Consider the following 12,632-nt stretch of genomic DNA (forward strand, 5'->3'; position numbering starts at 1 on the left):
GGAGTCCTTGGCGGAAGGCTAATCTTTGGAGAATACAAGACGTTTCCTCGAATTTCCACAAACCGCCAGCGGCGGGTACTGGTACAGCGCAGAGTGAGCTTTGTCGTATGCAACGTGTGATGCGGTGATAGGCGCGCCCGCGCAGTTTTTCCAGGATTCCTTTCCCCTCGACGACCCCGTCCACAGTCGCGATCCACCACCCTCGCGCGACACACGTGCGCTGCAGAGGCAGGCACAGGCAAGGCCATGGCTTGTCCGTGAGGCTTGCCTCCGGCCCAGTCTGCCGGGACGAGGCCCTGGTTCGCAGACTCGGGACTAGGATCGACAAGATCAAAGCTAATCAATCACCCTGAACCGGGAGGATAGGAGGAGAGAAGACCGGCTTTCTAAGCACAACGCTCGGTGTGACTCAACATGGTTAAAATCCGTCCTACGATAATCACTTTTCGGCGTTAAGGATGGGTTGAGGTAACGAATTTCAGTGGGATTGTGGGTTATGGCAGTTGGTCACTGCCTACTGCTTGTTCGCCAGGGTGTGTGTGTGGTACCAGTATGGATATACCAGTATCACCCCCCACGATGCCGTTGTGGAACATTTGTTGGGTACGGATACTGTACAGTTACATCATTCCATCTTTGAGCTAGCGTCAAGGCCGCCGGCACGAAAACATGCGACGTGTGAGTGAATGTCCCTTGTCTTCTTTGCTCGAGGGCACGCCATGTGGCGCACAAGAACCCTGACGGATGACGAGCTTTTGAATGACCCGCGCCAATGAGACACTAGGTAGTTTAGCTAGACAAGGACGACGGCTCGCGGAGCTCGGCCTCTGGCGGCGAGCAACATCAATCGAAGACGACGAATTGCATGCTCGCGGGAGGGCGGATCGAACCCCGTCTGGTCAAGACCCATCCTTTCGTTATGCGGCCAGGAGAATCCCCCATAAACTGGAGACGGGACCCCCTCAGTACCACCGAGAGAAGTTCAGCTCTGGCCAGAGACGCGTTAGCGAAGGGGGAAGCTAGTCGGGTTTGGTGTAAGTAGACTTTGGAGGTAACTACGGAGTAGTCTCTGCCAATTGTGCGAATCATGTTAGTGCCGTGTCGTCATCTGCGCAGAAAATTTGCCCCTCCCCCTCCATGGAGCTATCACCAATTGTGGTCTGTCGACTGTCTTATTAAAAGCCCGCGACTTTTCTCTCTCGCTCCTCCCTCTCTCGCTCCCCCCTCTCTTGTCAATTACGAATCCATATACCCTCTTTGTACAACTACAAAACCAAAAATGTCTTCTGGTCGCACCGTCACCCTCAACACCGGCGCCAAGGTCCCCGCCCTCGGCTACGGCACCTGGCAGTCCGCCCCCGGCGAGGTTGGCGCCGGCGTCTTCGAGGCCCTCAAGACCGGCTACCGCCACCTGGACCTGGCCAAGGTCTACGGCAACCAGCGCGAGGTCGGCGAGGGCATCAAGCGCGCCCTGGCCGAGGTCCCCGGCCTGAAGCGTGAGGACATCTTCATCACCTCCAAGCTCTGGAACGACAGCCACCAGCCCGAGAACGTCGCCGCTGCGCTCGACGACACCCTCCAGGAGCTCGGCCTCGACTACCTCGACGTATGTGGCAGATTCCAAGGACCCCAATTGAGCCGAGAGGATCTCAATTGGCACGACGGGAATGCAGAAAACTGACATCCACCCAGCTCTACCTCATCCACTGGCCTGTCGCCTTCCAGCATGGCTCTGGCCTCTTCCCCAAGGACGCCAACGGTGCCATCCAGCTGGACAAGAAAACCTCCATCACTCAGACCTGGAAGGGTAAGAAAAAAAAAAAACTCACCACACCATCTGTACACTATGCTGACTGCTCTAGCACTGACTGAGCTTCCCAAGTCCAAGGTCCGCGCCGTCGGTGTGTCCAACTTCACCATTGAGCACGTATGTCACACCCGTTCGCGACGTATCCCGCAAACCTTGCCAGCTACTAACACAAGCAACCTCAGCTCGAGGCCGTCATCAAGGCCACCGGCGTCACTCCCGCCGTCAACCAGATCGAGCGCCACCCCCGCCTCATCGACGAGCCCCTCGTCAAGTACGCCGCCGAGAAGCACATCATCCTGACGGCCTACTCGGCGTTTGGCAACAACACCATCGGCGCGCCGCTGCTCATCGTCAACGACGAGGTCAAGGCCGTCGCCGAGCGCCTCACGGCCGCCAAGGGCCGCCCCGTCACCCCCGCCCACGTCCTGCTCGCCTGGGCCCAGGTCGGCGGCCACACCGTCATCCCCAAGTCGGTCACCGCCTCGCGCATCCGCGAGAACTTCCAGGAGGTCGACCTCGACCAGGAGGACATTGACCGCCTCAACAAGATTGGCAACGACAAGCACCGCTTCAACATCCCCTTCACGTACGAGCCCGGCTGGAATGTCGACATCTTTGGTGACGACCGCGAAAAGGCCGCCACCACCAAGGTTGTCGTGTAAATGGTTAGAGCAGAAAATAGCAAAATAAGAACAAAAAGATTCCAGAACACATGAGCGTATCAAGAATGCAGTTTCGATCAGCAGTCGCACCGTGCGTAATTCGGATCCAGTCGGCTGTAACAGCGATGAATGTAAAATTTCGTTCATATATATACTCGATATAAACCCGTCCAAGTCCCGTCATGACCAACAATCACTTCATAGAGTGCCCGACGCCTTGACAATGCAAATGCAAATTCCAATCCGGCCATCTATTTCCCTTTTCTTAGCTGAGCAGCTCCTTAATGTCCTCGATGCGCTGCACCTTCTTCTCCTCGTCGCTCATCATGCCGAGCGACGTTGCGATGAATTTTTTGCGCTCCTGTATCCGCAGCATGCGCTCCTCAACGCTCTCCTTGACGATGAAGCGCTTCACCTGCACCTCATCCTCCTGCCCGAGACGGTGAACGCGGTCGATGGCCTGCGCCTCGACAGCAAAGCTCCACCACGGATCCATCATGAAGACGCGTCCGGCGCTCGTCAGGTTGAGCCCGACGCCGCCAGCGCGCAGGCTGATGAGCAGCACCGCGAAGCCCTCACCGTCGGAAAAGGCGTTGAGCACGGCAGCGCGCGCCTTTTGCGCCATGCTGCCGTCAAGTCTCAGGAATTTAATGTTGGCTCGCGCGAGCGCGGGCTCAATTAGGCTGAGGAAGGACGTGAACTGGGAAAAGACGACCGACTTCATAGCAGGGTGGTCCCTGCGCAGGCTGCGCAGCTGGCTGATGAGAGCGGCGACCTTGGAGGAGGAAGATGTCATGCCGAGACGTTGAAGGCTGATGCGCGACTTCCCCGTCGAGATGTCGACCTCGTCGTCGTGCTTAACGACTTCAAAGAGGTCCCGCGAGTTGAGCGGCGCTCGGCAGCTGAAGCACTTGGGAACTACGCCGCGGTCAGTCTCGTGCTTCATAAAGTCGAGAAGACACTTTTTGCACGCAGAGTGCCAGCACCCCGTCACAGTCTGGTCATTCATGGGCTCCTCGAAGCAAAAGGGGCATTCCTTCTCCGACTCGTTACGGATCTCGCTTAGCGCGTGGACACCATATGCTTGGTTGTCGCCGGACGCTTCATCGATGACGGCAGTGAAGTGTTGAATGAGATTCTCCAAATCCATATCGTCGGCAAACCCGGTGTTGGCGTCTGCTGCTGCACCAGCTTCTTCCTCGTCCGCCACAATATCCTTGTTACGCACGAGGATAGGATGGCAGCACGACTGTCGTAATCGTAAAATCTGGGCAAAAATAGTCGTGAAGGCCTTCATCACAGTTCCGGCCTCCATGTTTTTGTTGAATGTTCTTTTCGCTCTGTTATAAATGTAATCGTAGACGTCCCTCTCAGTCTTTGAGAGCTCGACTTCTACAACGTCTACCACTTTGGGTGGCAAAGGCACTAACGGCTGACCGTCCGGTGTTTTCATATCTTTTGTGCGGCGCATTACCAACGGCTCCAGCACCGTCTGCACGACGTTGAGCGCTCTGACAAAATCGCCCGACTCAAACGGCACAGTGATGAATGTTTTCCAAAAGGAGAAATTGTTCCACGGCTCGACACCGAGGAATCGTACCAGACTAAACAAATCTTCCAGCTTGTTCACGATGGGAGTGCCGGTTAACACCCAGCGATGGGTTGCAGCAATCTCATAACATGCCCTGGCCGTTTTGGACGATCGATTCTTGATATGGTGCGCTTCATCTAGTATGATGCGGAAGAAGTTGAGGGAAAAGAGACCATTGTGAAACGCCTTGTCGCCATTCTTTGCGGCAATGGCGCTGAATTCGGAGAGAATAACACCGTAGCTCGTAATGACTACGTCGGGCGCCATGGATGCGTTCGAGGTGCTACACAGCGCTTGTAGATTATTCGTTTTTTCGTTTCCATAATATAGCTCGACCTTTATGGTGCCTTCCTTTGAAGCCTTCTGCGCTTCACTTTGCCATTGGGATAACAAAGACATCGGTGCAACTACCAGCGTAGTGCATGGGGCGTCTTGCATAGTCGACGACGAAGAGCTCATGCGCTGAAGTTGGTTGACCGTTGCAATGCCGCCGTTAGCGGCGCGTGCTTGGCGAGCAACCTCTGACTTGTGAGAGTGCACAAGGGCCAGCATTTGTATCGTTTTGCCGAGACCCATTTCGTCAGCCAGAACGCCGCCCAAGCAGTGCTGCTCCTGGATCGGGAACTCGAGTGACAAATCACCAGAATATGGGTTGACATAAAACTTGGTCATATCATTGAGAATAGGCAACTCTTTGTCGTCGTGGTCTTTAATGGGCCAGACATATTCTTCCCAAAGAGGGTGCATGGACGGCTCTCTGTTGCTTCGTGCATCCTTCTCTTTGGCTATCATCCAGTGTAGGGATTGTTTCTGGTACGGGCGAAGGGTCATGGCAAAAGTGTCAGCCGGCTCTGCTTCTGGCGTGCTAAAGTCGAACGACTGAGCTTTTTTATAAAGTGCATCAAGCTGATCCTGCTCAAGCTCTTTGCCCTCTTCAGCGTCATCTGATGCTGGTGAATCCGACCCCTTGGTTGCATTGAGCTTCTTTTGCTCCGCCTGGTTTTCTTCCTCCATTTCTGCAGCTTTCAATAGGCCTTGACGTCCGTCTTTGGCGGCTGCATTGGCAACCGTTGGCTGCAAACCAATCTCTTGAAATAATCGGACGAGGGCAACCTGTCGCAAGCGCAAGTTCTTTTCATCGGTGGTTTCCGATTGCTCAAAGAATGCCTGTGGTCGATCATCTGCCAGTTGAAAGCTGCGGTTATAAAATGCAGAGTTTAGCAGCGAGCATTTCAGCTGTAGGAAGATGGTATCGTTTGTCCGCAATCTATCTGGCGCATAGACGACGCTTCCTTCGAATTTGCAAATTTTTTGGTCCATAAGTGTAGAGACCCAGTTGGCGGTATCTTTTGCGAGCCTCCCTATCTCCATGCCGCTCTCATTCGTGAAGCGCACAATGACGTCTATACGTCGCGAGGCTGCCGTATTACTTCGCACTGGTGTTACTGGGACACCAAGTTTGGCTTTGGTTTTCGGAGGGGCTGGAGGTTGAATCTTTTGCCGCTCTATTTTGACAATGTCACCGTGCTTGAGTATATTTGCACCGCTTCGTGTCGCCCAGCCTTCGACGCCGAATGCACCAATGTATCGCGCACTGGGCATTCTGCGAGGTGCCGGTGGAGGCGCTGTCTTTGGTATGGTTGGAGTCGGTGTCCTCGAGGGCGAATTTTTGATGATCAATGGCTTCATAAGCTTCTTGTATGCGCCATCCAAGTACATGTTGACAGCACGCTCAAGGTTATTGTCGCTCTGCTCGCGGAGAACGGCGAGGACATCTTCAGCCACCTTTTCGCCAACAAAGGCTTCAAACGTATCAATGTCGAACGAGACAGGAGCGTCGCCAGGTGTTTCGGTGGAACGGTAACTGTCAGTCGACAAGACGGCATTTTCGGGTGGCGTGGCGTTGCTGCCGTTTTCAATCTTAACTCTCGAGTTTGCGTTGGGACTCAGCACCGGGTCTGAAAAGTCGTCCGAATCGGTGAAGAACCGCCGCTTCTTGACGGGCGGTTCCTGTGAGTTGCCAAAGTCCATGGTGTCGCCAAACACATCGGACTCTGCACCTCTGGGCATGTGCTGGAAATTCACAGAAACGAGTCGGAGCTGGGAGACGCGACGGGTAAAGTGCCTGTCGCGACTTGGCGGCGCTCTCAGGTGACCGCGTCGATGATTACAGTGGACTGCGCGCCCTGTAGCCTGCAGGTCGCCACTGGCTGGAAGTTTAGCGGGGCAGAGCTAAGCTGGGCTTGGCTAGGACCTGGGACAAGATTTGAGCTCCAGTGGCAGATCTTCATTTTTCTTTTTGGAAATACCATGTGGACGATTGGCCAGCACCGTCCCCGACGACATCGATAGAGCCGTCTCGCAGCCCTGGGTGCTTTTATGAATAGACCACGCATTCTATGCAATGGGCTACGGCGCCTGGCCTACAGCCCGGCTGCGCGCCGGAGCTACATTACCAAGGCAGACATTGACGGCGCGCGCCGGTACTGCGCACAGGAACTAGAGTAGGTAGTCGGCTGCTCCCCTTCTTCCCCCGCCAAGGTCATGGCCTGCTAACCGCCGATTAAACAGAAAGGGCGACTACGATGCGCATCTCATCCGTCGATTCGCACATCCAGCGCAGGACATGTACACGGCCTTGCGTGCGTTCAACCTCGAGCTCGTCCGCCTCCCCGACATTGTGTCGAACCCGACCATTGGTCTCATGCGCATGAAGTTTTGGCAGGAGTCGATTGACAAGACATTTGCTGGTCAGCCGCCGCGCGAACCTATATGTATCCTATTACATCAGGCCCTCTTGTTTATGGATCAGCATGCCGACGCCGCAAGCAAGAAGTCAATCAAGTTTTGGATCTCGCGCCTGATCCGCACTCGAGAAAAACACATGGACAGCCGGCCATTCACAAGCCTCGCTACGCTCGAGGACTACGCCGAAAATACCTACTCGACGATGATGTACGCGACCCTGGCAAGCCTGGGCTTACAGTCCATGGACGTAGATCATCTAGCCAGTCACATTGGCAAGGCTTGCGGCATCGTGGCCGTGTTGCGCGGCGTGCCACTGCTAGCCGCGCCGCCATCGCCCATCAAGACTCCGAGTGGCGAAGCTTCTCCTACACGAGAACCCGCGTTACTGCTACCGCTTGATATCATGGCCGAGGAAGGCGTCAAGGAGGAAGAAGTCTTTCGTCAAGGTCCCAACGCGCCGGGTCTGCAGGACGCCATCTTCAAAGTCGCCACCCGCGCCAACGACCACCTAATCACAGCGCGGGAGATGCTGAAGCGGCTACGAGCGGGCGAGGACGCGGGCCACGACTTTGAGCACCAAGGCGAAGGCGCGCACGTCTATGAAGCGGATGGGGAGAGTGACCGGGCGAGGGACCTGCACCGCGGGTTCCGCGTGCTCCTGGAAGCGGCGCCGGCAACATACTTTCTGGAAAGGCTGGAACAAGCCAATTTTGACCCGTTTGCGATGAAAGCCGCGGGCTGGAGACTGCCCTGGCGCGTTTGGCAGACACTGTCGAAGGAACAGTTGTAAAACAAAAAAGCTTGTACATTAACTGCATGGCGTTGAGGATAGGGGCAGATTATAGATGGGAAAAGGTAAATCTCAACACCCACACTGTTGAAGTTGATATAGAAACTTCCTGTATAATTAATTTCAAGCGATACATGCGCTTTTTCGAATCTTGTTGTAGGCCTAAAACCGTAATCATCAATCATACTAATTACCCGTAATAACCAGAAGCCCGCTACAGAGCGAGACTACCGCTTGAAAGCGCGGCGCGACGTACAGGCCAAAAATTGAACACGACTTTTCCGTACAATTACATGCAATTTAAACTGAATTGGGCTGTTAGAGGACTGCAATTAAACAGATTCTTAAACTTTGCAACAGTCTCATCATTATGAGTCGAGCATGACTGATGTGCGCCGCCATTCTTCCTCAAAGTCGTCTCTGGTTGCGCCGGCTAATCTGCGGGTCCCATCTGCCATTTTTGTCGTCTGCATCTCCTAGCTTCCATCTTCAATCATTCAGCGACTGATCCAGCACACACGGTCGCCACAATGCTCTACGAATTAATAGCCATAGTAAGTAGCCCGACTGTTTCCTCGTCTTCTTCTTTGGACGGCTGAGTTGACAAATTCCAGGTACGACCCGGCAACGTGACCGAGGTCAAAGAGTACGTCCACCACTACCTTTAACAGCCGCGAATCCGAGCACGCCTGTGCTCCCCTCGAGCACGTCGCTCAACCTCCCGAGGCGGAAAGAAAAATAAATAAATAAAGCGGAGATTTTACTAACGTTGGAAACCCTCTTCATTCAGAATCGCCAAGACCGTCGGATCCACGATCCTGCGCAACGGCGGCGTGATCCGGGGCCTCGCCAACTGGGGCGTCTTCTCGCTGCCCAGGCCCGTGTCGGTTCATCAGATGAAGCACCACCATGGGCACTACTTTGTCATGCGCTACGACGCCTCGTCCAAGCTGCACAACGAGGTGCGCAGCGTCATGCGCCTCGAGCCGCGCATGATCCGCGCCGCCCACGTCAAGCTTGGCGATGGCAAGCTCGAGACGCTGTCGCGCTTCGGCGCGCCCAAGTGGCGGACAGAGGCTGGCGAGGCATAGAAAGCGATGCAATCGGCGGTTTGTGATGAAAAGGAGGGGGTTTCCGGAGGCCTTGGAAGCGGCGGTCCAGCCTACAGCGTACAACGAGGATGGGAAACCCGAACTAAGCCTGCGACAGCCTCCGCCCAGAGCATGGACGACAGATGGTTGGCAAGGAAAATCTCTGCCAACTCGAACAAGGCGCTACACAGCGGCCAGTTCACCGAGAGACGAGACTCGAAGCGACGGGTCGGCGCATGTACAACATCAACATAGAAAAAGAATAATGCCGAGCGGAAACGGCCAAAAGAATCCGCGCGCCGGCAACAAGTGTATACATATAGCATACAATGGGACTGGACAGACAGCATAGTAAATCATTTCGGTATTCAGTGACCATGCACTCTTTTCGCTGCTCTTGTACTCTGCATTGCGTGAAATGGATGCTCGATACAAGCGCTGGACTGGAATCATGTTTCCAGCTATCTAGTCATAATATCGTTGGCCTACTTGCCTGTTGATACACCACCTTTAAGTCACGATGCAATCTCCAAGTTCATATAATACCAACTCAATCATCTCGCCATTCCGGTGTAGAAAACCCCATTGTCATGTTGCTTCGCACCGTCCATTATGAATACCTCCATGCTCAACTTCGTGTTATGTCCTTGCCTCGTCTCACTCCCCGAAACCATGCCCTGCTTAACCGTGGGGTTGAATGGGGGATATCTAGGTGACATGGGGTGATGAACTGGAAAAAGGCGATCCTTTTCATTTGGCTTGTCAGATGTTCAAATGTCTCTGCCAAAGTTGATGGAAAAGTAGCTTCTATGAGTCATCAACCTCCATCTTCTCAGACTTGCCGATGCCATTGGCTTTGCACCACTCCACAAAATCGTCAATCACGCTTGGCCAGGCGCCGTCCTCGGTCCAAAACGAGAGCGAATCATCGTCCATGCTTTTGAACGCGAACTCCAGAATCATGTTCCACATGTCGCGATTCACGGAGCGTGTCCATTTCTCGGCCAAAAATCTTTTCCACAACGCCAACCAGTCGCGATGCGCATTCTTCCATTGCATACCGGGAAGGGCAAACAGCATGTCCCAATAGATGAGAGCGCTTTCCAGGCTCAGAGCTTTTTGGTCCTTTTCGCGACCAACGATAAAGGCGTACTTGTATACTTTTTTGAACAAAGCAGCATCTTTTGGCAGTGCCTTGATGAGCTTGCGAATGTGTTTGGCGTGGTCCTTGTGACTGGCGCTCACGCTTTCAGAGGTCAGCATAGAAGGATTATGCCAGTAGAACTAGACTCACCTGCTATCCTTCCATCCTTCGACATATCCTTGCCGTGAGATTTCACCGATGCTAGGTGCCTGTAACAACTCCAAAACGACGAAAAGCTCAGCGTTTTCGATGTTGACCTTCAGATCATTTTGGAGATACTTCATAGTTGACGTCAACTCCATGCGATCCTTGGTATCATCTTCGCCGTCTGACAGTTTGTTAGTAAGTACCACAGCGATCCAATCTAGACCACCTACCTCGTAAACTGTCAAACAAGGTGTTCAGCTCGGCATCGAGTGACGATGAGTGCTGCGGCGCGGTGCCGTGGCCTTGCTGGAAGTAGCTATTCGAGATGGTAAGTATGTGCTTTGAGTCAACTGCTGAGGAAGCCCGCATAATGATGCATCCACTTGGATATACCGGATGCCAATACGTCATGTCTGCTGTGTGAGGCGCCTGTACCATGAATCCTTGTCGGGTGCAAGTTCATTGGAGCTGCCGTGCTCCCATTTCCGGCTTGACGGGAGTAGTGACTGGAATTTGCAGTGAATGGAACGTCGCACTCCTTTAAACCCCATTATACGATAATACAGCTGGCGAAGAGCGGCATAGATGGTCGGATGGGCTTTGAAGCCTGGTGGAGATGAGGTGGGCACAGTCGAGTGGTTGTTAGTGTTGGGTGCCGGAGGGGGAAATACAATGCGAAGTAGAAGGAAGGCGGCGCCAGCAGCCGGGTATAGACGGAGCGATGGGCAAAAAGACGGATCGGCATCGCGCAAGCGTCGTGGTATTTTGAATTTCTGTTTCAAGGTCGTCGGGCGGTGCTCGGCCGTACTTTGGGATATGTCTAGCAACACTCCACCGCTGGTCCGCTGGCATTGGTCCAGTGGTGTCGAGCGTGCTCAGTGGTGCTCCAGCGCTATTGCAACGTCTATGCCTGCTCCATGCACCCACAGACCGACTGGCCTATGTGATTCCAGGGCCGTAGCACGGATGTGACGGACGTGATTGACATTGATGCTGCCGTGTTGTTTGCCGGCCATGACATATGTAAGACGATGGGGTCGGCCAGGGGGAAAATGCGTGGCTTGGCATTGGCAACGACCAGCAGACAGAGGACTGAACATCAAAGAAAAGGTGCCAATACTTACTCATCTACAGCCTTGTTGACCATGTAGTTTGAGGCTTTAATGAACTGAGGCGTTCTAGTCAGCATTTTACCGCACAGTTTGTGGCAGCCACTGTATTCGGTTTGCAGGTGGTGGACACAAGAGATGTATGCGACCCGACGATCAGAGACAGAATGGCAGGCTCGGAACAATAGACCCGGCAAATAGGCGCATGAAACTCGATTTTCTAGACATGTACATACTTTTATAGCAGTTCTCTCGCTAGCTCCCGTAAAACTGGTAAACTCGCCGACCATGGTCCGGAGCTGTGCAGCACTCGGAGAAGCGGCATAGGCCATTTTGCTTACGACAGAGCTAGGTCTGGGGGTATGTATTGGTTCGGAATCGACTGAGGGCTTCACTCGTGTCGGCGACGCTCGAGTTGACGACGGTGGACGGTGACCACGGCAGCGGGAGCGCGTGGTCTTTTGTGCTGTTTGTTGCGCACAAGGGACGCACAGGAGGGCTGGTCGCTGCAGCAAGAGTTGAGGCGGAGCGGTCGCACAGCAGAGTCACTCGGATCGGAGAGAGAATGACGAGCACAGAACAGGAGTACCGCCCCAGATCTTGCCGCGTCGCAGAGAAGCAAAAGAACGGGCGTCACAGGATTTGATCTGGTGGTTTGGCTGAATTTGGGCGAGAGGGTGGGAAGCGTGTTGGAGGGGCATGTGGGGTAGCACTTTATCAATTCTGACGCAGATGAGGGTACCTCTAGCGTACAAATTGTATGAGGATGGTACTTGATACCAACCTCCTTGCCTCCTTATTAGCAAGCGCCTGGACAGATGGGGACCCAGTGGGTGATAAAACAGACCGCCGGTGGCCCACCCACGTCAATACCATCTTATCACGTACTCATGGTCTAATAGCTTATATAATAGTATACATATATAGGAAAAATATCTAGGATATTCTTAAACTACTTAAGATTCTTGTAAAATAAAGTACAGTACGCCGGTTTTGACCTCCAAACGTGGTAGTACTGGTCGCCGCTTTTGGAGGTCTTCACCGGTGGGGCAGTCGCCAGATTAGGCAATTCTGCAAGGTACGCACGCCGTCTGCTACGATATGCCATTCATATGTAAGAGCAGCGAAGAGCGTCTTACTTTTCCAGTTCTAGCTAGCTCTTCTAGAAATGGCCGACGTGCATTCCAGAGCCGATTTAGAGCATAATTCTTCTGAATCATTGGAGGATATTCCCGTCAAGTTGGAGAAAACACAGTGTATCTACTGCGTGGGCGATGAGCGACTGGCACGCAAAATGCGCTTAAGAAAGTTCAAGCGAACTCAATACATGATGGATTACGTGGAAAGTGTTCACTTGCGTCATGAAAAAAAAAGCGTTTGTCTACCGCCATCCCAATTGCCGGCCTCGCGGTGACTTCTTACCAGATTTGGGGAGCTTTAAGAACCATGTCCAAACAGTGCATAGTGTAAAGCTTCGTAAATAAGGCGGTAAATACTAAAGAGCAAATAACATTATCTGAACTTGGCTTATATAGCAATA

At 53.4% G+C, this 12,632-nt stretch overlaps 5 protein-coding genes across 5 annotated transcripts; 3 read left to right on the forward strand and 2 right to left on the reverse strand.

The window, feature by feature from the left end:
* Positions 1–1,279: 1,279 nt before the first annotated feature.
* On the forward strand, positions 1,280–2,472 carry V2A60_005989 (NADP-dependent oxidoreductase domain-containing protein; the record flags this gene model as incomplete). Its single annotated transcript, XM_083257287.1, has 4 exons — positions 1,280–1,606; positions 1,693–1,807; positions 1,863–1,927; positions 1,993–2,472. 4 exons carry the CDS (start codon positions 1,280–1,282, stop codon positions 2,470–2,472), a joined length of 987 nt encoding a protein of 328 aa, XP_083113413.1.
* Positions 2,473–2,737: 265 nt separating this feature from the next.
* On the reverse strand, positions 2,738–6,094 carry V2A60_005990 (DNA helicase RAD5 domain-containing protein; the record flags this gene model as incomplete). Its single annotated transcript, XM_083257288.1, has 1 exon — positions 2,738–6,094. The coding sequence occupies one exon, from the start codon at positions 6,092–6,094 to the stop codon at positions 2,738–2,740; it is 3,357 nt and encodes a 1,118-aa protein (XP_083113414.1).
* A 348-nt stretch (positions 6,095–6,442) lies between these two features.
* On the forward strand, positions 6,443–7,601 carry V2A60_005991 (mitochondrial 37S ribosomal bS6m domain-containing protein; the record flags this gene model as incomplete). The annotated part of the gene is made up of 2 exons (XM_083257289.1): positions 6,443–6,567; positions 6,635–7,601. The coding sequence occupies 2 exons, from the start codon at positions 6,443–6,445 to the stop codon at positions 7,599–7,601; spliced, it is 1,092 nt and encodes a 363-aa protein (XP_083113415.1).
* A 530-nt stretch (positions 7,602–8,131) lies between these two features.
* V2A60_005992 (bS6m family ribosomal protein) lies at positions 8,132–8,692 on the forward strand (the record flags this gene model as incomplete). The annotated part of the gene is made up of 3 exons (XM_083257290.1): positions 8,132–8,155; positions 8,216–8,247; positions 8,392–8,692. 3 exons carry the CDS (start codon positions 8,132–8,134, stop codon positions 8,690–8,692), a joined length of 357 nt encoding a protein of 118 aa, XP_083113416.1.
* An 807-nt stretch (positions 8,693–9,499) lies between these two features.
* On the reverse strand, positions 9,500–11,424 carry V2A60_005993 (NEDD8 ligase DCN1; the record flags this gene model as incomplete). Its single annotated transcript, XM_083257291.1, has 5 exons — positions 9,500–9,938; positions 9,987–10,164; positions 10,214–10,299; positions 11,108–11,151; positions 11,329–11,424. The coding sequence occupies 5 exons, from the start codon at positions 11,422–11,424 to the stop codon at positions 9,500–9,502; spliced, it is 843 nt and encodes a 280-aa protein (XP_083113417.1).
* Between the last annotated feature and the right edge of the window lie 1,208 nt (positions 11,425–12,632).

The sequence above is a fragment of the Cordyceps javanica genome, chromosome 4, assembly GCF_051103115.1.
Source record: "Cordyceps javanica chromosome 4, complete sequence".
Taxonomy (NCBI): Eukaryota; Fungi; Ascomycota; class Sordariomycetes; order Hypocreales; family Cordycipitaceae; genus Cordyceps; species Cordyceps javanica.